Here is a 27,926-nt window from a genome sequence, read left to right as displayed (position 1 = left end):
CTATCACGCCTCAGTCTCCACGGCAACTTAATTCGTAAAGATTCGATCACCAGTTAAATACAGCAGCTGTCACGCTCGATTGCATCGCTAGTATTGAAGCTCATGAATATGCATCGTGGTATTCAGCAATAATACAAAATTAACAGTGAATTCCATGTACATAGACCACGTGACTAGCATTCACCTTTTCAGTTGACCTTTTCATATTTTAATCAACCATTTTCTTTCAAAGATTTATAAATAACACATTTTTGTGCAATATAAGAACAACTTTATGCACGAAACCGCAAACATACGACCAGCTGCATGATGGCAAAGTTATGTCCTGCCGTTTCGAGATTGGTGAGTGCTTTAGCAATTTGCATGCTCCAGTTCGACGGAGTCAATGCTCAAGGTGAGTAAGTTTAATACTTTACTTTTAAAAAAGACTCTACATTTGACGGATAGATCTGCAAGAAGCCTCTTTAACTATTGTTTGAGTTTAATCTAAGAGATGAATTTTGGCATAACTTTACCTATTTTGATATGTTTTATATTTATGATAAGGTAATACCGCTTTCATTTTTGAGATACTATATTCACTCGTAGTTCGGACGATAATCAAGCGCAAGTGGCCGACTTCCTAGTCTCGAACACACAGGACATTAAGTCCACTCATCATTGAAATTAACGTAAGAATGCAATAGGAAAAGTTTTAAAAAAAAACTTCCATAGTATCTTATCAATAGTAAAACTACTGCGTAAAGTTATTTTAAGAAAGCAACTATAACTTACCTTCAATACATAAAATTACACAAAAGTCTTGATTTCCCATCAGATGTACTCGCGTATATCTCAAGTGCTTCGTGCATTGTTAATAACCAATGCTTAGAAGCCAAGTATACTTTTTTTCATGCTCATGTTGGTGCAATCACTGGTAAATATTCTTTTATCACTCGATGACGATGACATAGAATACTTGAAAGTGGAACTTTTCATAAAACTGTAAATTATGATTTGTACTTGAGATAATTTCAATCTATGAACATGCATATATATATATATATATATATATATATATATATATATATATATATATATATATATATATATATATATATATATATATATATATATATATATATATATATATATATATATATATATATATATATATATATATATATATATATATATACGATGTTGTTGCGATGTGCTTCTGTACGAAGGCATAGCAGGGTATAGACTATAGGAGATTATTCACAGTGTCGCTATGTTATGTAGGACTTTAACCTAGCATTTCACGATGATTGACCATTGTATAAGCTACTAACTAATCATAATTTTATGTTTACAATCAAAATCACAGAAAGTATACAGTTAGACCGACATTGCATCTGCAATGGTCGGTTATCTAATTGTACATTTCTTTTGGTACATATGTACAATATTTAGTTTCTGTATCGAAAATTAGCTAATCGAAAAATGTTTATAAAAACAAATAGCTAAAATGTATAGTGGTCACCTGCAGAAGTGCACCCTGAATTAAAAAATAAATAAATAAATAGGGGTGTATCCCTTGATGGTTGCATGCATGGGGTCCTCAACCATAAGAATAAGTAGACGTGAATTAGGGCCCACACATGAGGTTGTGTTTAATATTCACTACAATTCATTTTTTTTGTGGAGGGTTGGAAAAAGAGGATGGTATTAATCCCTACAACCTACCCTCCAAATCACCAAGATATCATTGTTGCAAATTTAGAGCTATGTCCTTGGCAGTATGCAAATACGTGTTTCCTTGTCAGCTAGACGACTGTCGGTGCTTGCTGGTAATTAATTTGGCTATTAGGTGATTGTATAACAACCGGAGAGTGCAGTTCGTGCCAAATAACTCAAACTATACATGTGACTTGCGGTGATCGCAGCTCAATGTTCAAAGTGATGATATTTGCAGTCCGAAAAATGCTTGTTTTTACTGTATAATATTTAAATCACATATACTCAAACGTAGGATAATAACATTTCTACAACACAGTAGCATTTGAGTTGTATTCTAAAAAACAGAGAACTTGGGGGCGAACCAAATACTCCAAATTATCAAGTTTCCAGGAAATTGTCAATTAGTGCATGGGAGATTAAAAAAAGACACGCTATATATTGAGATGGGATTTTCAACAAACAGTACGGGATATTTCTCTTTTCCACATAAGTGTTATAATTTCGGCTACCAGAATGTCCTTTACTTCGGTTTTTTAGTTGTTTAACTTTGCTTTGTGTTTTTGAGCTCGACGAAAGATTGTATTGTTCCAACGATAATACTACCTATACCAGTCTGCCTTTGCTTGCTCTTTAGGCGATCAAACCACTACTGCGTCTGATGTAACCAAATATTATCAGCATGTCTTTTGTTATAGTCTTCTATATATTTTCATTAACAGTATGTGTAACAGGTGAAATGCAAAGAATGGTCTAATACGCCATCTGTGGTGCTGTGTTCTTATTGTGGATCTGTTTGTTCCCTGAACAAACTCCCCTCTTCAAACTCCTTAAAACTAGATAATCGAGTCTTCCTGAATACACAGAAAGTTACCAGGTGATCATCTTCATGAAAATCTACCCCTAGAAGAGCAGGATACGGCAAGATAGTTAAAGATAAAGGTTTACGATTTGTTTAGCACATGCGCAGTAGTAAGAATACAATGGGATTCAGCTTTTACCAGAGGTTGAAATTCCCCAAATCCCATCAGCATATTAAACTTGATACAAAATAGGGGGCGGTATTCACAATCTAACATTTCTGTGCCTGTCTGTCACGTATACATTGGTTCTGACCAGTCTATTTATTAGGAAGCAAGTACACAAAGGCAAGGAATACATTTCCAATCAAATACAGTCATAGGCGTAGGAGGCGGGAGGGGGGGGGGGGGGGGCTGGGGGCTGTATCCCCCGAACCAAAATTTGTTGTGAAAATTCGGGCAATATGCTGAGAATTTGTCGGGCACCTACTGAAAGAATAATAATTTGCAATGTGTTTTTCAATGGTTAAACTTATATTATTATCATTATTATTGTAACGACTTCCCCCAAAATTCTAACCAATATGGAAAGGTAATAACACGGAAAATGATTGTATGTTATTGGCATGTGATGTAATAACCGATGAATGTCTATATGATACGCATTTTAACATGTTGAACAGTCTTACAGCTCCCCCCCCCCCCCCCAAAAAAAAATCAAATTAGGCTCCTACGCCTATGAATACAGTCAACTATATTGTATTCCGTCTTGGAGATCGTTCAGCAAGCAATAGTGGTGGCGCTATCCACCTTCTAAATCCTGGCTCTGTCTGGATCTAGAGACCCTGGGTTTCTAGAGACCCTACAATAGGGTCTGGATCTACATCTATAATTAAAGATATATACTAACAGATCCAAACAGGGGATCTGTCATACCATCACAGTTTCCATAGTAACTTGAATGATATTCCGTTCCTTATCACTTTGGTTTTGATTGTTGATTTATACCGTACACTATATGATATGAACAATTTGAATGCATGCCTGTTACCTTACTATAGTGTATTAATGGTGTTGATGAGAATGGAGGGTGATGATGATGATGGTGGTGGAGGTGGTAGCAGATGTAGATGATGATAATTAGGAGGAGGAGAAGGTGATGATGATGACGACGACGACGACGACGACGACGACGACGACGACGACGACGACGACGACGACGACGACGACGACGACGATGATGATGATGATGATGATGATGATGATGATGATGATGATGAGGATGATGATGGTGGTGGTGATGGTGGTGTTAATGATGAAGATGTTCGTGGTAGCAGATGATGATGAAGAGGACGAGGATGGTGATGGTGATGATGATGATAATGAGGAAGATGATGATGGTGGTGGTGAAAGCAGACGGTTATGATGATGAGGAGCATGGTGATAATGATGATGATTATGATGATAATTTTGATGAGGATGATGATGGTGGTGGTAATGGTGGTGTTGATCATAGTGGTGCTCGTAGAGGCAGCTGATAATGTTGGTGAAACGGTGATGCTAATGGTGATGAGGATGATGATTATGATGAGGAGCATAGTGGTGATGATCGGGAGGATGGTGTTCATGATAATGATGGTGGTGGAGGTGGTAGCAGATAATGATGATAATAACGAGGAGGAGATGGGCATGGTGATGAGGAGGAGTAGGATGATGATGGTCATGATGATGAGGATGATGGTCATAATGAGGATGATGATGATAGTAATGAAGAGGAGGACGACGATCATGGTTTTGGAGGTGGTAGCAGATGATGATGTTGATGATAATGAGGAGGAATTGAGGGTGAAGATGAGGATGAGGAGGAGTCTGAGGATGATAGTGATGACGATGGTGACGATGATAAGATAAGAATAATAGTAATATTGAGGATGATGATGATAACGAGCAGGAGGATGGTGATGACGATGATGTGTCGTGAAGGTGGTAGCAGATGATGATGATTATGATAATGAATAGGAGGAGGAGATGGTGATGATGATGAGGAGGAGGATTAGGTGGATGATAGTGATCATGATGGCGACGATGATGAGTAGAAGGATGCTGGTGATAATCATGATGATGATGAGGAGAATGTTCATGATGATGGTGATGATGGCGATGGTGATGTGATAATGGTGGTGGTAGCAGATGATGATAAAGAGGTGGATGATAACAATGATGGGGATGATGAGGCTGAGGACGGTGATGATGATGATGAGGATGGTGATGATGAGGAAGATGGTGAAAATTATGATGATGGCGGTGGTAGCAGATGATGAGGGAGGACGCCGATGGTGATGATGAGGATGATGATGATGGTGTTGATGATAATGGTTCTGGTAAAAGCACATTATGATTATGGTGATGAGGAAGATGGCAGTTATAATGAGGATGATGACGAGGAGGATGGTGATGGCAATGATAGTGGTGGAGGTGGAGTTGGTAGCTAATGATCATGATGATGACGATGGTAATGATGTGAAGGAGATGGCGATGATGAAGAAAAGGATAATGATGATGATGGTGACAGTGAGTAGAAGGATAGTGGTGTTGATGATAATAAAGAGGAGGATGTTGATGATAAAAATGATGATGGTGGTGGTGGTGAAAGCAGACGATGATGATGAGTAGATGATTAAGATGTGGATGATATAACAATGGTGGGGATGATGATGATGAGGAGTAGGATGTTGATGATGGTGGTGGTGAAGGCAGGCGAAGATGATGATGAGGATGGTGATTATGATGATGTTGATGAAACTTGTGATGATGAGAATGATGATGATGATGGTAGTGATGGTGTTGGAGAAAATGGCGCTGGTAGAAGCAGATGATGATGATGAGGAGGGTGAAAGTGGTAAAGAGGATGATGTTGATGAGGAGGATGTTGATGATGAAGGCGACGATGGTGATGGAGGTGGTAGCAGATGATGATGATGATGATGATGATGATGATGATGATGATGATGATGATGATGATGATGATGATGATGATGATGATGATGATGATGATGATGATGATGATGATGATGATGATGATGATGATGATGATGATGATGATGATGTTGATGGTGATGATGACGACGACGATGATATAACGATGATATGACGATGATGACGATGATTACGGTGAGCACGGTGATGACGGTGACAACGGCGACGATGACGACCCAATTTGCATATTAACATGATAATAATGTGACTTCAAAGTGACAAAACGTCTATAAAGATAACATATTACATTATAATGAAGACATGCCAAAGGTTCAGCTTATTTCTTGAGCTATTCCTATCGATTGATTGCGGATTGAAATGGAAACATGCCACCTCGGCTAAACAAATTGCGCCATTGAATAAATCGTCTGAAAACATTTCAGTTCACTTTGCTATGATAATAATACAGCTGCGTTGATAGCGAATTGTAGCCTTCGATGTATTGAAAGTAAGATGTGAAAGCATGTATACTTAACGCAGGCCACGAATACAACTGCTTGCATGCAACATTAATGTTGTTTCACATATATCCGTTCATTTTTTTCGGAGAAATTGTTCACCTGAGGTTGGATTTCATGTGTCATACATGATCGTTGAGTCAGAAGTAAGTGTTGAACAGTTTCTTGGTTTACACTTAACAAATAACATCTAATTTTGTTTGTGTGTGTGTGAATTGTCTGAGCCAGTAGGCAGAAGTCTGTAGATGGATTTCCAGATGACCTTTGATAAAGTTACCAACCAGCGTCTTTTATTTAGGCTGAAGGGTATGGGTGTCAATGGGAATTTACTGTCTTGGTAATAGGAAACAGAGGATGGTAATTAAAGACTGCTTCTTCTTGGCAAAACGTTACTTGTGGGGTTCCACAAGGGTCTGTTTTGGATCCCTTGTTGTTTGTTGAAATTGACAAAGATATATTTTGTGTACATGCAGCCAAGAAATTTTCTGATGACACCAAACTGTATTCTGAGGTCTCTTCCAAAAGCGATTCTGAGAAATTTCAAATGGATATCAATAAGGTTTTTTCCCTGGACTAATGGATGGCATATGCTTTTAATATTGACAAATGCAAGGAGAAACATATTGGTAGTTAGTAACCAAAAGTAAACCTACACTCTTAATGGTGAAGATCAAGTTGCAGGAGGTCTTTGTTGAAAGAGGCCTTGGTATCTACATTGACCCATCTCTGCAACTTCTAAACATTGTCTCAAAGCTGCTAGAAGAGGTAATATTAATAGGGGTTCAAGTATGATCAAGAGGAATTTGCAGTTTTCTGAAAGAGGGCATAATTGTTAGGCTTTATAATTAGTTGGTTAAGCCTCACCTGGAGTATGCTGTTCAGGCTGGCAGAAACCATCTTTTGCTAAGGATAAGGAAGTACTCAAGAAGGTCCAGAGGAGCTGGGCTACTAGGATGATTAGTTCCTTAAAGGGTGTTCCTTATTATAGGCGGTTACAACTGTTGAATCTCACCACACTGGAGGTTACGTGGTGACCTGATTCAGGTTTTCAAGATTGTGTACATGGTTTTGACAATTTATCCTTTACCGACTTTTTCATGTTTGCTAATAGTTGTTGTACCAGAGGTCATTGTCTTAAACTCCAGAACTTACAAAGTAGGGTTAATATTCAGCATAACTTTTTTTTTCTAATAGGGTTGTGAATGAGTGGAACGGTTTGCCTGAGAAAGTTGTACTTGCAAGTACTGTGAATGGGTTTAAGAATGCTTTGGACAAGCATTTTAAGCATTGCGTTCTGAAGTATGGCATTCCCCAAGGGTCTGTACTCGGGCCTTTGCTGTTCTTAACCTATGTGCTTCCTCTTGGCGAACTGATTGATTCTCACTCAATACACCGCCATAGTTTTGCTGATGACACTCAATTATATACGGTTATTAGAGAGATCAAAGATCCAGCACAGGTGCATCAAGAATGCATCATTCCAGTTGGAATGCTGCTTAAATGAAATTCAGCATTGGGCCAAAGCCAAAATTACCGTAATTGTGGTGGGACGGAATTTGATAGACCTTTTGAATATTACCACTTTATATGTAGCATATATGAAGGAATCAGGATATCCACACAAACAGGTCAGTCACAGACTGCAACCAGACACAAAAAAAACAGACACAAATTTGAAGATGTTGCCATGGTAACACAAATATATTGACGTGGTGGGACGGAATGATAAATCTCATGAAATCATGTACATGTAACCTTTTTGTAATTATTATCAAAAGTAGTACAATATCATAGTAATTATTAACACTGAAATGGAGGTGAACTATTCTTCTATCATTAGGGAAACAATGGCAGAAATTATACTTCACGCATAAGAATTGTGTTAATTTTACCGAAAGTGTGTCCATGTGGTGGGACGGAATGTGGTGGGACGGAATTTTTTTCCAATGTAAAGGCTGTTGATTAGGTACGAAAACAATAAACAATTATGTTTTCTCTCACAAGAAGTTCATAAGCAACAATGAAATTTATGCTCTCCAGAGTGAAATATTAAATATGCTCGATGAGATCTTGGACTTATTCAGTTGGAAACTTATTTGAAACATTTGTAATGGATGCTTTGTTCGCTGCTCGATTATTTGCATTCTGGTTGGCCCTTTAATTGCCTTTTCTCCTACTCCACTCCCATTCTGGAAATACCTCAGCAGTCAGCACCCCATTCTCTCCTTCTTTTTCTACCTATAACGTATGTATCTGTTAGCAGACACATTTTGAGGCTCAGGATTTTCCATATTGATCTGTTTTGCAAAGAGAGATAAAAGGACATTCTTACCAGCAGGATGCATGAAAAGGGGACTGGGGGTGGGGGGTATAGCCACACACATTTCTGGCTTAATTATTTAAGAAGTTGGGGGACCAGGAAGCAATAGTGGTCTTCCCCCATATGCCAACATGTGAATAGAAAGAAAGAATTAGTTGGCTTCACTATCCTGTGAATTGTATTACAAATGCAATATGACATGAGAGTTGGCCTCATAATGTGCAGTTATGAACAGGCTGAATAATTGCTAGGCATAGACACTATACACTTCCTGCACAATATATTTCAACTAGCCTACATGGTGTTTTGGTTCACTTATTTTGCATCGTAGGCTACAAGTTTCAAAATCCAACTTAGTATGGTAGATAGCAACAGCTTAGGCATCATACCATATTCTGTTAGGCAACAGCTTAGGCTAAAACATAAATTTGCTAGGCTAGACAACTCCAGCAAAATATGTAATATTTCATTTAACAGGTTTGCTTCCTAGCATTAGTACTGTAGGCTACACATTTCTACCTCTCATTATATTATAAGTTTTGTTTTAAACCTTTCCAATATAACATAGTCTGTTAGGCAGCAGCTTAGGCTAAATCATAATTATCACTATCAAATTGTCTGAATTGCTTATAACCATGAACTGGAGGTAAATTAATATAGTAATTAATATTGAGAAGCAATGAATTCTTACCTTTATTCTTGCAATCTAGCTCTTCTATCTTGTATGCTTCAGTATGTGACTTTAAAGTCAATTTCTAGTGCACGTGGATCATTGTGCGCAGATGATATCAATTCAAAAACACATGTTCTACAATGGATAGTTTAGGAAAGCCAAAAGGGCCAAGAAAGAAACCTAGGGTGAACAACTAGGACTATTTAGATCTATAGTGATGGGATTTTATGCATGATAAAACCCATTCTCAATTTACCCAAAAATGTGTTGTTTTGACACATGAGGTTCAAAACAGATGTGATGTGTACAGTATGTATGGAATATCCAGATACATAAAGTTTTGAAGTATCATCAATTAATCACATTGTTATAAGGTTGGGTGTTCAAGGAGTCTGAATAAGTTTGTAATCTTAAGTGACAGAGGTGAATTTTGGACCAGACATGCTGTTTGAAGATGCCTTCCATTTAAAATTCCGTCCCACCACAACTTGTTTCCGTCCCACCACGAAAATGTTGGACTGCCCCCCTGTCTATCCAGGATAAAATATTTATTTTTTCTCCACTCAGAGGTGTCAGTTACATACATAGTTGATAGTTTGGAGTGTTTAAAAAAAATTATCATTTTTTCCCCCCTTGGAAATTAAAAAAATATGTTCAAAAATGTGGTGGGACGGAATTGAACACTTTCGTTTTATTTTTTTCTTCATTCAAGAACTACTATTGATACATTTTATAGTGCATAAAGTATCCTCATTAAAGACCATTTATACTGTCAAAACAGAAAAATTCAACTTTGTTCCCATATGTAATTACCTCATTTTTCTGAAATTCCGTCCCACCACATCAGGAGTGTGCTACCTGCATTTTGGAATGACCGCATTCCATTTTTATGCGAGTTATCGTAATTTTTTTTTATGATTACAGAACTTTGGTTAGTTGTTCTCATAACCATGGGTAAAATGAGCCTAAGTGGCAATGTTCAAATTCCAGGTAAAGTGATGACCATTAATGGCTTTGGCCCCATTGGCTCACTGACAACTTCCTGAAAGGAAATCCATCGAAAACTGAAATAATGCTATTTGGTACGCCCCAACGTCTCAAACTAGTGAACATTGATTCAATCACAGTAGCTGGGGTTGATGTTAAAATCTCCGGAGCCCCTGTACGTAACCTCGGTGTCCTGTTTGATCCTCAGCTGTCTATGAAGCCGTATGTCTACTCTGTCGTCAAGTCGGGCTATTTTCATCTCAGAAATATTGCCTTAGCCCGAAGGCAGCTCAGCAAAAGTGCGACATGATCGATCACGCAGGCACTTGTAATATCTCGCCTGGATTATGGCAATGGCCTTCTGTACGGGATCACCAATGAGTTGATGAATAAATTACAAATGCTTCAAAACAATGCTGCTCGCCTTGTTGTGAAAACTCCCAAGCGAGCCCATATAACACCTGTACTTCGTGAACTTCACTGGTTACCTGTACGTGCAAGAATAGATTTTAAAATTTTGTATCTCACCTTTATGGCACTCAACGGGGAAGCTCCATTGTACTTAGCAGAATTAGTCCATCGTTACATTCCACCAAGATCGCTGAGGTCCCAAAATAAATATTTGCTTACGGAGCCATCATTTCATTCAACTAACTTTGGCGGGCGAGCTTTCTCCGTGATGGCCCCACGACTGTGGAACAATCTCATAGCCAAACAAGAGGCACCTATTTCTCCATCCAGTAAGACGGATCTCAAAAAAACAGTTAAAAACTATCCTTTTTGAGAAATATCACAGTTAAACCCCCGCATCAGAATCAAAATTGATGTTTCCTTCTTCCACTGTATTAATTCCAGCCATTTTTCCAATGACACTGTGAAGACAATATTAGTGTAATTCTGAAAGAGTGTTCAGCAACTACACTGGCTGATGTTTGTGCAGCTATGTATATGTACATACGTAGAGCACTGTCAGTGCCTATTGAAAGCATGTCAAGGCACCATGCATCCATCCCGCCAAATATACCATTCAGAAGTATCTCCATAGATGCATGACATATGGCAAATTAAACCTAGCATAATTTCTTATTTCCTAGCTCATATTGTTTTATATTGTTCAATTAGTAAAAGATTTACTTGGACCAAACTTCTGATGGCAAAGGTAATTAGGTACCAAGTGTTGCCAGTGGTATTCAAATTTTGTGAGACATTTCAAAGTTCTGTGAAATTAAACTTGCTACAATTACTTTGAAATGTTTTGCTAACGAGGTTTAATTTAGTATGAGTTCTTGATCCTCATATACTGAGGTAGGAGAATGCACTCTTCCATCACCACTACAGTACAGCCATGCAAACCCATTGAAAGCACAGAACCAACCCCATTTCACCATTCGCAAAACAAATTAGCAATATACACCAAATCAACAAGAGAGTGCTCAACACCTAAAAGTAGAAATTTTGAAAAGGGCAAGAGAACCTGACTGCTTGTTAGCTTTTGAACAGGTCTGATAACTGTGGGTTGTATGTTCGTGTGAATTTAAGGACCAATGGTGGCGACACGGCTAAGTGCCTTGTTCCAGCAGAGAATGGACTTGGGTGGCACCGTTGATATAGATGATTCTGTATGTCGATTGAGGAGATTTTCCGGAATGAAGTGAACTTTTGTATTACAGAACTTTGTTACACAGAGGTAAGTGTTAATTGTAGCATTTCAAGTTGATGAAACCTTTGAAACAGCTTACAGGGGGGTTTGAATGTATATAGTTTTATAATCAAGGTATCTTGATTCAGGGAAATGAGTATATCCCTTTGTATAGATTAGAAATGTCTAGGTGTGAGACTTGGGTAAGAGAGTACATCCAGCTGCAAATTGAAGGGTAGGTTGAAAAGTGCTGATAACTTTCACAAATTAATCCAGTTCATTGGTATAGTAAGGATAAAAAAACAGATTAAGATATAATTATCTCTGTATCATAACCAAGTAAGGATATTATCAGCGAGAGATTTGATTTGCTTTTCCAGTTCATGGAAAATTATGTCAACAATTTCAGGTGAAGCTTCAGATCTCATTGCAACTACTACCGTTTTTGGGCAAAAAGCATCATGTTATACCAGTTCTGTTTAATGACAAGTTCTAGGAGCTGAGTTACAGAAGAGGATTTGCCCTGCTACCTGTATGTCAAAAAGCATTTAAAAATGCATGCTGAAACGCCTCATTATGGGATATATTGGTATGAATACAATTCCAACAATGTCCAATGGTGCTCAAAGGATATTTTCAGATGGTTTGATATTATCATCTACTATGAGGTGAATGATATGAATAGTTATAACATCCACCATTGCAAGGTTGGTTGTTGATGACTCAAGGGGATTCGAGAAGGGAATCAAGGAACTCTGAGGTTGTTGTGCGAGTCCAATATAACCCAAGATCTATGATAGGTCTGCCGATAAATTTGGCACTCTCAGATGGGGGTTTGTGAACTTTGGTGGAAAGGTAAAATTGTGTACATGTGTTCTGGTAACATGGTTCATTGGATGTTGTTACTTAATACATGTGTTCTGGTAACATGGTTCATTGGATGTTGCTACTTAAAGATATCAATATTAATATAATTATGTTTACACTTAAGCTTTAATATACAAAGGGTAGCACTCAGCATAGTTCTAGTCTTACGTTAGCTTGAATTACACAGATACATACATCTCCCTTTACCTGCCATGCAAAGGTATAGGCATCACAACGATGGACTGACCACCTATAGACAATAGGATTTATCTTCTATATCTTACTTTTAGAGTCTATTATACTCAATATGTCTACCATTCTGCTTTAGAGCTGTGTTAGGCAGTCTACAATATAAGAAGTTAAGAACACCTTTGATTTTAATAGGAAACTTAATTTAGTACATGTTTATGCAAAATATGGTCTTAAAATGACTTTGGCTACCCATTGTTAGGCCTCTGAGGGGGATCCTAGTACATAGTTGCTTTCCTATAAAGTAAAGTTTAATTACTCAGAAATTACATTTTCATTCCAAGTGCTCTCATGACGGTCAAGTCTGCTTTTAGAAAAACTGACTTCCTCAAATTCACTTGAGCATTAATAAATTTTTACTTGATAGCATAAACTACCCCAAGTACTGCCATTTGGATTCATCATTTGAGCGCACCTAATTAATTGACCAGCCATCGTATGATTGTAAACACAAGTGCTCTAATGGCCAGCACTACTTAACATAACATAACAATTAATATTTATATAGCGCTATTCCATCTAGATCATAGCGCTTGTGACACAGACACAACTTAGCATGGAAATAGGTGAGTCTTAAGATTACTACGGAATTGAGAGATATTGTCAGTTTCTCTGATAGTACGAGGGAGATTGTTCCATGACTGTGGACCGGCTACACTGAACGATTTCTGACCCAAGACCTTGTTCGTTCTAGGAACATTCAAGCGGGTTATGTCATGAGTAGAGCGGAGAGTTCTTCGAGGAGTATAAGGTGACAGTAGATTGGATAAATAAACAGGTGCAGTATTGTTCATGGATTTAAAGACAAAAAGACAGAGTTTAAACTGAATCCTTTCCCTTATTGGCAGCCAGTGGAGTTCTTTAAGTGTTGGAGTAATGTGATCTCTCTTGGATATGGAGCATACCAACCGGGCAGCATTGTTCTGCAATCTCTGAACTCTGTCCAATTCATGTTCCGTAGCACCAAAAAGAAGAAGATTTCCATAGTCGAGACGAGAGATGACTAAAGCCCTGACGACATGATGGAGAGTTTCTTTATCAAGATATCTCTTTATTCTCCGGATGTTTCTTAACTGGAAATGTGTTGATTGACAGAGGCTAGATATTTGTTTAGTCATAGTCATATTTGCATCAAAAATTATTGCCTGTTGTGAAGAAAAATTTTGCTTGTACACGGTGTGTTTATTCATGAATTTGTGCAGAGGAGCATACAGTGTGGCTAGCATTAATACAAACTCCGGTAGATATTCAACTTCCCCTGTTTTTAATTAATAATTTAATATAATTATTTAATTTCATTCCATTAAATTTTCCCAATTTGGAAGTTTGACACAAATTTTTTACTGGGTTTGTTTAAATGGCAGACAATCTGCAATTGGATTTTCATTTCAAGTTTATATAAGGATATCTGCATGAATGAGGAAATTCTAGTACTTTGCATTTTAAAAATGTTTAGGGTGTTACCAAAAACTGTTAAAAAACCAACAAAATTCTTTCTGTTTGCCCTCAAACAAGAGAGTTGATGTAACTTGGGTATTTGATAGGACATTCCATGGATAAGCTACTGTATCCACAATTCCCTGAAATTTAAAAGAAAATGTGACCGTAACATGAGGTAGTCGTTATCGATCTTTAACATGCAAAAAATGCACATCCTATATTGTGATTGAAATTGCTTCAAATGCATGCTCTCTAGATAGATTGCAGCAACAAAAGCCCTATTCCATGAAAACACCTTTTCTCTTGATTGTTCTTTGATGTTACCTCACTTGAGACTGTGAGAGACGCAATTAATTTTGTTGCCCAAAATGAGGATATGATCATTTACAAAAAATTGATACACAACTAAAACCAGCTAACTGCCTTAAATGTTGTATTCTCATGCTAGCTGGGTAACTTCTGTTAATCTTGTTAATTGCTAAGCAGTCAGTTTCATTCTTTAACTACATGGATGAAGTTTCAACCAATGCTAAATCATTTTCAAGCTGAAGGTTAGCCTAATCTCTATTACTGATTCTGGTTCTAAAAAGAATTTGACATTGTTCCTTTTTGCACAGGTTCTGCTTGCACTTTCACATGTCCTCCTGGAATCCAAGTGTGTGGATCCAATGGTGTGACTTATCCAAACATTTGTGAATTGGCACGTGCCATTTGTCTAGGAGTTTCTGTAGTTTTCGATGCTGATGGACCCTGTCAGGAGGTCTTTAACCAAGGTATGTGACTTGCTTTTCAAGTATTGGCAGTTTTGACAAATGTTCTAAAATAGTTTTAAGATTTCTGAGCAATTTCCTGAACATGGGCCAAGTAAATGATAGGAAAAATATATCCACATGCAATGTGTCCAACACTTGTTAAGTGAGTTTAATAGTTCAGGTAAGTGAATATCAAGGTTTAGATAGCCTATTTAATAATATCTCATTCAAAACCCTACCTTGAGATAGATGTGTCATTGTTGCTTTCATTGCTGCTCTTGGAACTGCCTCTTAACAGCCCCATCTGATGGATGACAGTGAATACTCCTCCCTTTCTTCAGAACTGAGGCAGGTTAAGACACCAGCTTCAACATCTTTGCCATGACAAAAAAAAAAAAAAAAAAAATTTGGAAACCATTATATCCACATGCAATGATATTGTTGTTGTTGATATTCTTACCTTTTCATTCAACTTCTCTGTGTTTTGTTTATACTAATATTTTACTGTATTCTGTATGTATCTTTATAACTTTAATTTTTATGTATTTTGCTGCAGGGCGACAAATTTCCATATCTTATGGACGAAATAAATATCTATCTATCTGTCTGTCTGTCTGTCTGTCTGTCTGTCTGTCTGTCTGTCTGTCTGTCTGTCTGTCTGTCTATCTATCTATCTATCTATCAACAAACAAATCAGAAAAAGCATGCACATTCATTAGAAAGAAGAAACCGCTCAGTTTTGATGATTTTAGATGTGAAGCTTGTGCGTCTCGAGGTAACTATACCCAAATTAAGCTTCATGAGAACATACACATGGAAAAACTGTGTTTATCTTCTAAACTACAGTACATGGTTATTTGGCCTATTAACATTTAGATGATTTGGCTTTTCCTAACGGTGAATTCTTAAGGCCCTGTCACATCTCACCGGATTGCAATAACGGAGAGGGGACGAAGACAAAGAATGGCATCCCGTTGATGTACGTTAGTATCCATTTAGTCTGTGGTTCTCCTCTTGTCCGTCTATGTTTCATTAACGGGAAGGTCCGGTTTGTCTGGCGTCGATTTTGAACATGCACAAAACTTGGAAGGGACATCCACCGAAAATTGTCTCCGTTATTTATTTGTTACTAATCCGTTAAGCTTCCGTTTTATCAGTTTCTCATGCGTTTTGTTCGTTCTGTATGCGTTTGTCATACTGTATTTCTCCGTTCGTCTCTGGTTATTGCTATTGCTCTCCGGATCATTAACAGACAAAGAACAGATGAAACGTAGAAATGCAGTACCTATACCGTATATTCGAGGGACGCTAACATAGAAATAACGGTAAGTGTAAAGGAATAGAACTGACGATGAACAGATAGGTAACGTACGTTACACGGAAGAAACGGAAGAACTCAGGCCAGATAAAGTATAACAGACGGACATAGAACAAAGATGCAGCGTACTTCCATCTTGTCCACTCCAACGCCTCATTTTGCTCCTATAACCTCTACCGTCAACACCTACATCATGGACCCTTCAGATAGATTCCAGCTTCAGACCACAGTGTCAGTTTTACAAGCACAGATGCTTATCATTGAAGCCAACATCAAGAACTATGAACAAATCAAGAAGAGAAGGAAGAGACGTGCTCGGCGTAAATGCTGGTCTAGGGCCTTGCTAGGTCCACATAGAAGAAGGCAGTTTGGTCTTCATGACCAACAAATGCAGGAGTTTCGAATGGAAGACTAAAAATCTTTCATCAACTTCATGAGGATGCCCCCTGAAATGCTTGACGAGATGCTGCAGCGGGTGGGCCCAGGTATGACAAAGCAGTACACGTTCTTCAGGGCACCGATTGAACCTGGAAGGAAATTAGCCATCACACTGAGACATCTTGCATCAGGGTCCCAGTGCAGCAATATGCGGTTCGGTTGGCCCAGGTTATATACCCTTTCTTCTCTGTTACTAGTCCGGTATGTCCGTTACTTTTCTCGTAGTCCTACGTTTGGTATGTTCTTTGTCCGTTAATTGTCCGTTGTAATTTTGTTACTACTATCCGTTGATGTTCGTTAGTCTGTTCGTTATTATTCTGTTGTTCATCAGTTGTTTGTTTGTTGCTGTCCGTCCCTTGTACGTTTGTAATCCGTTTTCACCGTTAAACTTCCGGTACGTTGCAACATCCAGATGCATGCCCGACAACTTTTGCCAACGGAAATAGCCTGATGACTGTTTTTTCGTGCGTACTCTTGTGTGTTAGTGCAATCCGGTGAGATGTGTCAGGGCCTTAACACACTTTAACTGGTTGCATGACATTCAAGAGCTTGCCAAACCAATGTATTTATTATAGTTAGAGGTATAAAAGGAATGGCAGGTTATATTTTAAAACATTTGAAGTTAAACTAAAACTCAGATTAACTATGTTTACTTTTGTGTGATCATTTTACTTAACAGGTATTGCACCCTGCAGTACAAGTCAGCAATTACAATGTGGCAACGAATATCTGGTGCGTTTTGGCCAACCTTGCTTCAGTACATCGGGAGGTGACTTTGTGTGCAACTGTGGTGTTTCTGAAGATGGATTTTTTCAGATTGGCAGGCAGTGTTCAACACCGATTGCTCCACAGATTTCAGGTAAAAGTCAATCAAATATCTAGAGATGGGATTATCAGTTGATATTATTAAACACCAATTATAGCTGCCTCAAACCTTTCAATATGTATTAAGCCTAAATTAATGTGCTTAAAGGCATTGAAGACTCGCCCCAAACCGGGTGCGGCCATCTGAAAAAGTTAGCTTTCTGTTGCTTGCAAGTGAAGTTTTGTTTGTGTGGCTACAAAATGCAGACAGAAATGAAACGTGATACCTTAATTGTTATCTTTAGCTGGACCTGAGATGTCCATCGCTGTATGGTTTGTATACTGTACTGTGGGTATTGACCGCAGCTTTACGTACTGACTGTACGCTAGTGTCTAATTACCGACGGTAGCAAGCTGTGTGTGTATTTTCTGGGATCGATGGTGGTGTTTAACACTTCTGTTACACCTCATTTGAAACTAGGTCAAATTACCGGCATTAGACGTTTGTTTTTGCGCAAGTCTTCACACCCTTTAAAGTTTGTTATCTGTAGGCCTATACATTTTGTATATCAGTGAAGTTGAAATTTTTCTGGTGTTTATTATTTAATACGTCATACCACAACACATTCATTAAAGATGTGTTATAAATATATAATTTAACATAGATCTATAATGAATGTGTCATAATTAGTGGTATATGACAGATATTGAATAAATAAAGAACAAGTCACCAGACAGACTTCACTTCACAACCGGTTATGTCGTTGTGATACTCATCAGGTGAAGGTAGCAACCAAACCCTGGACCTTTATGTCACAAGCCATTGCCTACAGGTACATGCAAGGTACCATTGATTCTACTAGTGTGAATGCGTATTAATAATGGCTTTGTTTAACTGTCAATGAGAGCCTATACGGTATCCCCAAGCCCCTAAACCCAAGCATTCTAATAGGCTCCCAGGTTGGTTCCATATGCGTACATGATCAGTTTGGTTTTCTTTTTATATTTTGACTGTTGTTTTGTTTTGAGCTTGTATAGCTCATAGGTATCAGGGACTGAGTGCTGATAACTTACAAATTTGCAAATTTGAAATTTGCAGACGTTGTTCTTCGTCAAATACAGTATAAAGCTTATGAAGATTTTGTGTACAAGAAACTGATATGCATCTATAGATTCTCTATAGATTTCAATGTTTGTCACTAGTTTGTTAATGTGTGCTAATAGTTGGCTGTAGACAAGACATTTTTGCATGATAAAGCAGCATTTACTGATATTAAGTTTAGTCTAGAATTGTTATGCTACTACAGTGTTGAAGAGTAATCATGCTATGAAAGTGCTCCTTACAGAACTGAAACTGAAAATCTTGAATTCCCGATATATGGGCCACAGGTCAGGTTTTCAGCAGAAAGTTTGTACTGGAGTTCACACCTTCAGCTGTAGACAGAGCTGGATGCTTATAAATCACAAACCACATGGCAAGGCACGAGAATTATTTATTATGCTTGAAAGACCTCAGAGTTGGCTTCTTTGGGAGTACTTACAGTAAATATTATATACTGTTCCAAAGAAAGATAATCTTGTGTAAAAGTAAGTTGGCCTGATGTTGATCACAGCAGGCTATACTTCAGAGGCCAAATGACAAGTAACAGTAACAGAAGGAACAAGTACATGCACAGAATACAGACAGGTTAATGAGCAGGGTGAACACAAAGAGATAAATGTAAGAAGATTAGTAAAGAAGGGATGGAGAGAAGAAAGAAACCAACAGGGGAAGAGGAGAGCTAGGAGACTGTAGCGGGACAAAGAGATGGTTAAGAGAAGTGGGTAGGGGATAAACTAGAGATGGACAAAGACAAATAGGTGTGGAGAAAAAAAGGGTGGAGGGGAGCTACGAGAAGAGGAGTGACAGGGGGACAAAGGGAGTTGAAGGGAGGGGGGGGCGGGGAAACAAGAAAAGATAGTCCTTCCTGAATGATGAGCCCATGAGGTTGAATCATGTGAAGATATTCTTCTTAGACAGATAAGATTCATAGGCAGGAAATCAGTTACACTGGTTTGTTGACTAAAATGGTTATCATTAGATGCAAGGCTTCACTATTTGTGTCATTTCTGTATGAAGCATTTTATGTCATGTGTACCTCTGATACCTTATAACTATCAAGGTGATTTGTATGTATTTTTGCTGACTGTAGAAAGGGGTTAGAATACTTGCTGTCATTTCAAGATACTTTTACGTTGCATGATCAGTGAACCATAACATGCCTTGATCTGGGCACATTACACTTAGCTCGTACTCTAATCATCCCTGTGCACAGTGAGTGCTTTAGCGGAAGTGGTTTCCAGAAGTATTGCGAGAGAGCAGCTCACGAGCATGCGCACTTAATGCATAATACTTTTCTGATGCTGAACTAATGTTAATACAAACACATACAGTACTGTATATGTGGGTTGTGTTATCTTAATATCTAGACTCTTGTGTTGTATTGTACTGTAAACAATCCAATCAGCATGTTACATGTACTGTACTTGACTGCAGAAAGAAAGCTAGGCCTAGCCTAAACATGCTACATCTCGACTCCAACATCAAGATGGACGTTTGTAGGCTTGGAACGTTCATTGTTGAGCATTCACACTACAAGCTTGATCTCGTGCTCGGGGTCTGATCGACCCCCCATTGCCAAGATGAAAATCTGAGTATCAGATCCTGATCTGATCTGCATTTACACTACAACCTTGATCTCGAGCACAAGATCTGATTCTGAGGAGGAGATCAGATCCGTATCTAGTGTAAAAGCACTCTCAGTCCTCAAAACACTGATTGGATCACCGGCCTTAAATGCTAATGGAGCTGTGGAACCATCAGCTTGAATTTTGCAGATTAATTACAACTCTGCTAGTTCACTTCAACTTCACTGTTTAAGAAATTTGAAGGGACAGGGAAATTATTGTTTGTTATACAAAGTTAATTGAATTCAGCTGGTTGAATTTAGCAATTGTCATCATTTCAGTAACTTTTTGTTTTGTGACATTGATGAAATTATTAAAAGAACAAGTAGACTGACTTTTAGAGATCCATGCCAAATTCAATAGTGTTTCGAGAAAAAAGACTGGAGAAGATTTCAAAAGAATTGTTGTAATTTTTGGTAAATTAATTTGCAAGTGATGGATATACCACTAAAACACTTTACTCCTAATGTGTGTTTGCTTTGTGAATCAAGGTATTTGGCCCCTCTGACAGTGTGATAGTGGAAGACATTTTCTGGATTGAACTGAAACCTGAGTAGAAAGTGGTAAGGTGTTAAAGCATCATGATGCTTTAACACCTTACCACTTTCTACTCAGGTTTCAAATTTTGTCTTTTTTTAAGTTTGGTTTTCTTTGATTCTCCACAGTTACTTCACTGCAAACTTGCTATGGTTGTAGCCAGAACTTTTTCACTTCAATAAACTATCCTAACAACTATGAAGACAGGAGGGGAGATGTTTACCTCCTCTTCATTCCTGGAGCATTAGAGATTCAATTCTCATTTGACGGCATTTTTGATGTAGAAGAATTGAAGGATGACCTATTTGTTGGAGCTGGTCTTGAATTTGACAATACTGACATTGAGATTCGTACCCTCGGCCCTTCTGGTAGTGGTGGCAATCTGGTATACTTCTTTGATAACAGATTACGCAATCAAGCGCAACCCTCTAGACCAGATCCTTTCTCCATCCCTGGAGATTCTGCATGGATTTACTTCAATACAGACAGAAATATAGTTGGCAGTGGTTTCAGGCTAACTTGGCAGGCTCAGGGTACATATTCTTATTTATATTATTTATTGCAGATTTCTCATCCTGTTTGATCCCTTGATGAAGGGATTGCAGTTGTTGTTTGGGATGAGGTCGAAGCTTATGAAAAGCTGGTAAACAAGTTAACTACTCAAGTATGCTGTAGCTTTGTTGACTCTCATAGGTGGTGTATATGATTTGGCCTCTTATACTTGACTACTAGCTTTTCATTTCCACTCATGTCATGCTTGACATGTGGTTTCCTTACAAGGACTACAATATCTCAATTGTTTTCTGTAGGAGTCAATTTTGAGGTCACCAGAGGCCAAGATATGAAATACTCTTGTAAACATAGTATCTCACTATGGGAGCCTTCAGATATTAGGTTCTTGTAAGATTGAACAAAGTTATATCACAGATATCTCAAATGCAAATTGCATGACGGATCTTCCGAAGCATGTAGTGAATCATTAACCAGAACTTCTGACCAACAATTAAAGTTAGCAACATTATGCAGAAGTTCCTTTTGCAGAAAAGCAAGAATTCTTGGTATTTTAACCTTCAGTTATCCGTTCAGTTATGACACGTAAATTTTGAGCAGCAAATTCACCTGATAAGTGATTTAAACTTTGAGAGTGATTTTTTCCCCTTCTAATGTAGGCATTCATAGCATAGCAAATTTAAGTGGAACATACAGGCCCACTATAAAATTTATAATAGAAGGTGTAACAATTACGCCCAATATGTATTAATGCTCTTGAAATATAACTGTATGGTCATGACCTTGAAGCATTCATTGTGTTCTAGTAACCGTGCTGCCTCCCTCCCACCTCCCCCATCCCCACCCCATCCCCACCCCATCCCCACCCCATCCCCCTAAATATGCCTTATAATGTCTTCCAAATGGCAATGCTTTTGATCCAAGGTATATATTCTGGTTTTCTTGATACTCTTATTGTTATTCTGACAATATTTTCGGACCTGTTTAGCCTTTACAGGCTCAAATTTTCTGTGACCCCTTAAAGACCCACCAACTTTTTCAATCACCCCTTAGGAATTACTGAAATCAAGGTTGAGGACGGTGGGTATAAGCAGTTACCATGGTGATCTCAGAGTGATGAAGTCTACATACATAATTGTTAGATTTGATATCTCAACTGAGCTAAACAACAAATCTAAATGATGGACAAATAAATTAGAACAGTAACTAAGTACCTGTCATCATGGTGATCTCAGAGTCATGAAGTCTACATACATAATTGTTGTGATTTGATGTCTCAATTGAGCTGAATGAAAAAATCTAAAGGATGGACCAATAAAAAATGAGACCAGTGACTAAGTACCTGTAACCATGTGTTTATCTTTTCTTTCATGATGCGCTAGTTGACAATGATCCTCCAATCATCAGCTGCCCAGGCACCCAAACCAGAGATGCTATTTTAGGCAGTTTGGGAACGGTTGTGGTGTTCTCAGAACCAACTGCCTTCGATGCGATTGGAACTGCTAGTTTGGTCACTAGCTCGGCATCATCAGGAGATTTCTTCTTAGTGGGATCAACTGAAGTTACTTATATATTTCGGGATGACAGCGGAAATATGGCAACATGTAGTTTTAACATTGTTGTCGTTGAAGGTAAATTGTTTTACTACATCATTCTTCTTATTGGAGTGACAGGAATAAAAAGTTTTAAACATTGGTGAAGTTTATGATTATACTTTAATTTTATGGCTGTTAAAGTTTAACAGTGAGGTCAAAGAAGGTGGAAATTATCAACTAATGAGAAAGATTTTGTGATATAATGAAGAGTTTTGAAAAAATAAATATAAATTTGATTCTTGTTATGAATGAATTTAGTTACAAGCATTTCATATAACCAGTAGCCAGTGCAGCTGATGTGGCTCCCTAATTCAAACCTTATATTCCCAGAACCACACATTGATTGTAGAGGAAACTTGATACCTGAGAAGCTAGAGGTGACTGTCTGGTACAAATACCAAGTACATGTTAACGGTCATCATTTAATCTTCCTGCCAGAAAATTCCTTATAATGTGCAGACTGCTTCTATGATAAACATGTATAAGTTTTTGTGTATACTTATCGGGTTGATTGTGACATTGATAGAACTTTGTGAAAATTGTGCATGGCTGAATTCACATGCATAAGGAAACTAATTACCATTTCATAATAAAACATGCTGCAACTCCCTAAGAAGGACTGTTGCTGCCCTGTTGTATGGCATATATACTTCAGAAAGGTGCTGTACCCCTTTCGATCGATCAAGACTTAATTACCTGAGATGGGCAAGTAACCTAGTATGTAGTAAAGTGTATGTGTTCTTGTACTGCATGTGTGTGCATATGTAATGCTCTACCTTGTAGAAACTCTATTTCAAGAAAGATAATTGTTGACAGATTTAATACTTGGCATGTTCCTTCCCTATATAGTGAGGTTATGATCCTATTGACTTTCCTGGGAGTCAGAGGTCGAGATCAGCAATTGGCCAGTCTGACATTCTTATAGGACAATGTGATTTCAATATTAAAGACAAAACTTTACAAATTTTACACTGTTACTTGAAAACCATATCTCAATTATGTTCTCAACTCTTGGTATGGTTGCTTGAATATAAACTGTTTTTAACAGATAAACCCATAACTCCAGGAAACAAATTACAACCAGTGGTCTGTGATGTCATCATGTTCACTAAAGATTTACTTTCCTGTGATATGATTTTTTCATGATTTACCATTGAAATGTGATACATTTGGAATATTTGCTTTGTTGTCAAGGATCTCTTCATGTTGACTTTTGTCAGTTTAAACTTGTTTGTAAGAACTTTATTTTCAGTTGGTAATGATTTGTACATTTTAAATGAAAAGCAAAGACATATTCAGCTTAATTGCCATGTTGACATTCAACCTGTTGGTGCAAAATATATATCAAAAGTTGTCACTATTTTAAAGTTAACAGTTGTATATCCATGACACAAATGTTATCAGGCGTAGCTTTGACTTAAATATTCCAAACAATTCCAGCAATTTTGTTAGATAACAAACTTGAGCCATCTGAATATCCCTTTGAAAGTTTGCATAGTTCATATGACCTTAAATGTTGGTGGAGGTCAAAAGTCATCTGTAATCAACAGAGGTTTAAACCTGGATAAACATTGTAAACACAATATTTGTGAAATTTTGTGAATATGTATTTGATATGTGGCCTTCCCTACAATGAGTAGAAGGTTCCTATAATTTTGGTAGGGTTCAAAGGTCATTTGAAGTCAGCATTGCAAGAACCATAACGCAGACAAATTGTATATTTTGTTGGGCCAATATTTGGCAATCTCAATAAACCAACTAAATAGGTTAATTCAAACATGAGATTACAATTCATCAAAGTAACACACTTTTGAAGGTGTCTCCCCATTAGCATTAACTGGGAAGTTATGATTTGATGCTTGAAAATACTGTTATGTCTTGGACAATTTTCCATTACAGATCGCATGTACAGCACATTTGAAAATTTCAACATGCACGTTGGTCATTTCTTACCTTCTTATGTAGAATAAAACTTGACTGGTCAAGTTAATGAACTGCATGCGTTGTGTACTGAAAACTAAGGTAAAAATACTGATGAAAGTTTACCAAAATCAATGCCTATGAAAATTATCTTTGTTCATTCAACTTATGCAGTGACAAAATCTGTTAAAAGGATATAAACTTTAAATCGTTTAAAAAGTTAAAAATATATAAACTTTAAAACATGAAATATTTTCTCTTTTTCTGGGCAGACTTAAAGCTGTTTCCTTCAAAGAATTCTGATCCTCATTATAGATGAGCCTTTTATTCTTTAACAGTGTAGGAGGTATTTCCTGTACAAAATTTACCATTTACAAGTGATTTTTTTCTGACAACAAGAGAAGTTGTCTTTCATAACTAATAAGCTCAGAAGGGTATTTTCTATATTAAGTTGAGCAAAATGTACAACAATAAATATCATCTCTCATTTTTGGCCACTACTTTTGCTCCTGCAAAAGAGAAAATGACCCCATTCCTCTAAAGTTTAATGCCAGTTCATACCACATTGGCAAACCTGTTTGTAAGATTTCTAGATCAGAAATTACTTCTCATGGTTGACATTAATCCTTCGCTACATATTTTATCCTTGAACCCTTTCTTCTGAATTGTAAATGACATTACCATTTTTGATATGTGGATCCACTTTATAGGGTACAAGAATCCTATTACTTTTAGTTGAGAGTGAAATTTAACTGATTAATCTCTATGTACTAGAAATAACAGATGGCAGAATTTGAGGGAAAACAATTATTTTAGAGTTTTTGTGATTTTCCAATGAAATGAAAAACTATAACGTTTCAAGCTGCACTTGATCAAGTACCACCAGTAATAGCTTGTGTAGGTCCAGATGTAACAGAGACCATACCCCTTAAAAATAGATTTGGCACCATGGTCAATTCCGTGAACCTACTGATAACTCTGGGACTGCAAATGTTTAATTAAGAACTCATAGTCCTGGACAATTCTTCCAGAGTGGAACCACACAAGTAACAAACAAAGCATCATCAGTTTGTCTAAAGTAGTTTAACAGCTTGCAAACTTTGTCATTTCTACATCAGCCAAATCTAAGTTGATGTCATCATTTATTATACTGTATGTTCAGTTTATACTGTAATTAAATTGACAATTTCCTTGCTCTTTTGAAGTCAATTTGAATCAAATTCTTGATGTAATATTACACATAGCGCTTTGTGTAAATATATGCTCTTGGCAAATGTAGTTTCAAAGTTGAATTGCCAATTTGATTCAAAATCTCAAATTTTAAATCTTCAGTTGACGATGTATTACCAGTGATAGCTTGTGTAGGACTAGATGTAACAGAGACCATACCTCTGAATGGATTTGGCACCACGGTCCAATTCCGTGAACCTACTGCTACTGATAACTCTGGGACTGTAAATCTCCAATCAAGAACTCATACTCCTGGACAATTCTTCCAGAGTGGAACCACACAAGTAACATATGTGTTTATAGATCCATCAGGAAATACAGCCGAATGTTCATTTAACATCATCATTATTGAAGGTGAGCATGCAAGGAGATTTAAGATTAATTTAGTGATGTAATAACCGACTTTGTATCATTTAGTGTCTGTAATATATCATTTTTTATATTTTATCCTTGAACCCATTCTTCTGATTTGTAAACGACAATACCATTTTTGATATGTGGATCCACTTTATAGGGTACAAGAATCCTATTACTTTTAGTTGAGAGTGAAATTTAACTGATTAATCTCTATGTACTAGAAATAACAGATGGCAGAATTTGAGGGAAAACAATTATTTTAGAGTTTTTGTGATTTTCCAATGCAATGAAAAGACCTACCCCTTTATGCATGAGTATTGATGTTTGAGGACTGCACCGGCTACTTCAAGTGTTATATAGTATTGATGGTTGAGGACTGCACCAGCTACTTTAATCATTAGATAGTGTTGAGGATTGCACCTGCTACTTTAAGCATGAGATAATATTGATGGTTGAGGACTGCACCAGCTACTTTAAGCATGAGATAATATTGATGGTTGAGGACTACACCAGCTACTTTTAGCATGAGATAGTATTGAGGGTTGAGGATTGCACCTGCTACTTTAAACATGAGATAATATTGATGGTTGAGGACTGCACCAGCTACTTTAAGCATGAGATAATATTGATGGTTGAAGACTACACCAGCTACTTTTAGCATGAGATAGTATTGAGGGTTGAGGATTGCACCTGCTACTTTAAGCATGAGATAATATTGATGGTTGAGCACTGCACCAGCAACTTTAATCATTAGATAGTATTGATGGTCGATTGGTCATTTCTTACCTTCTTATGTAGAATAAAACTTGACTGGTCAAGTTAATGAACTGCATGCGTTGTGTACTGAAAACTAAGGTAAAAATACTGATGAAAGTTTACCAAAATCAATGCCTATGAAAATTATCTTTGTTCATTCAACTTATGCAGTGACAAAATCTGTTAAAAGGATATAAACTTTAAATCGTTTAAAAAGTTAAAAATATATAAACTTTAAAACATGAAATATTTTCTCTTTTTCTGGGCAGACTTAAAGCTGTTTCCTTCAAAGAATTCTGATCCTCATTATAGATGAGCCTTTTATTCTTTAACAGTGTAGGAGGTATTTCCTGTACAAAATTTACCATTTACAAGTGATTTTTTTCTGACAACAAGAGAAGTTGTCTTTCATAACTAATAAGCTCAGAAGGGTATTTTCTATATTAAGTTGAGCAAAATGTACAACAATAAATATCATCTCTCATTTTTGGCCACTACTTTTGCTCCTGCAAAAGAGAAAATGACCCCATTCCTCTAAAGTTTAATGCCAGTTCATACCACATTGGCAAACCTGTTTGTAAGATTTCTAGATCAGAAATTACTTCTCATGGTTGACATTAATCCTTCGCTACATATTTTATCCTTGAACCCTTTCTTCTGAATTGTAAATGACATTACCATTTTTGATATGTGGATCCACTTTATAGGGTACAAGAATCCTATTACTTTTAGTTGAGAGTGAAATTTAACTGATTAATCTCTATGTACTAGAAATAACAGATGGCAGAATTTGAGGGAAAACAATTATTTTAGAG

The 27,926-nt window shown here is 37.2% G+C and overlaps 1 protein-coding gene across 4 annotated transcripts in view; it reads left to right on the top strand.

The window, feature by feature from the left end:
* Window positions 1-240: 240 nt before the first annotated feature.
* The window catches only part of LOC139965639 (uncharacterized), a 104,243-nt gene continuing 76,557 nt past the window's right edge, over window positions 241-27,926 (top strand). For all 4 annotated transcript variants that reach the window (XM_071968229.1, XM_071968230.1, XM_071968231.1 and 1 more), the window contains exons 1-6: window positions 241-394; window positions 14,785-14,940; window positions 17,355-17,534; window positions 20,872-21,276; window positions 22,636-22,884; window positions 26,101-26,352. In XM_071968229.1, coding sequence (XP_071824330.1) covers window positions 307-394; window positions 14,785-14,940; window positions 17,355-17,534; window positions 20,872-21,276; window positions 22,636-22,884; window positions 26,101-26,352 — 1,330 coding nt within the window. In that variant the 5' untranslated portion in view covers window positions 241-306. The remainder of the gene's footprint in view (window positions 395-14,784; window positions 14,941-17,354; window positions 17,535-20,871; window positions 21,277-22,635; window positions 22,885-26,100; window positions 26,353-27,926) is intronic.

This window comes from Apostichopus japonicus, chromosome 3 (assembly GCF_037975245.1).
Source record: "Apostichopus japonicus isolate 1M-3 chromosome 3, ASM3797524v1, whole genome shotgun sequence".
NCBI lineage: Eukaryota > Metazoa > Echinodermata > Holothuroidea > Aspidochirotida > Stichopodidae > Apostichopus > Apostichopus japonicus.
Note: the sequence above shows the minus strand (reverse complement) of the source record. Positions and strands in the feature narration are given on the sequence as shown.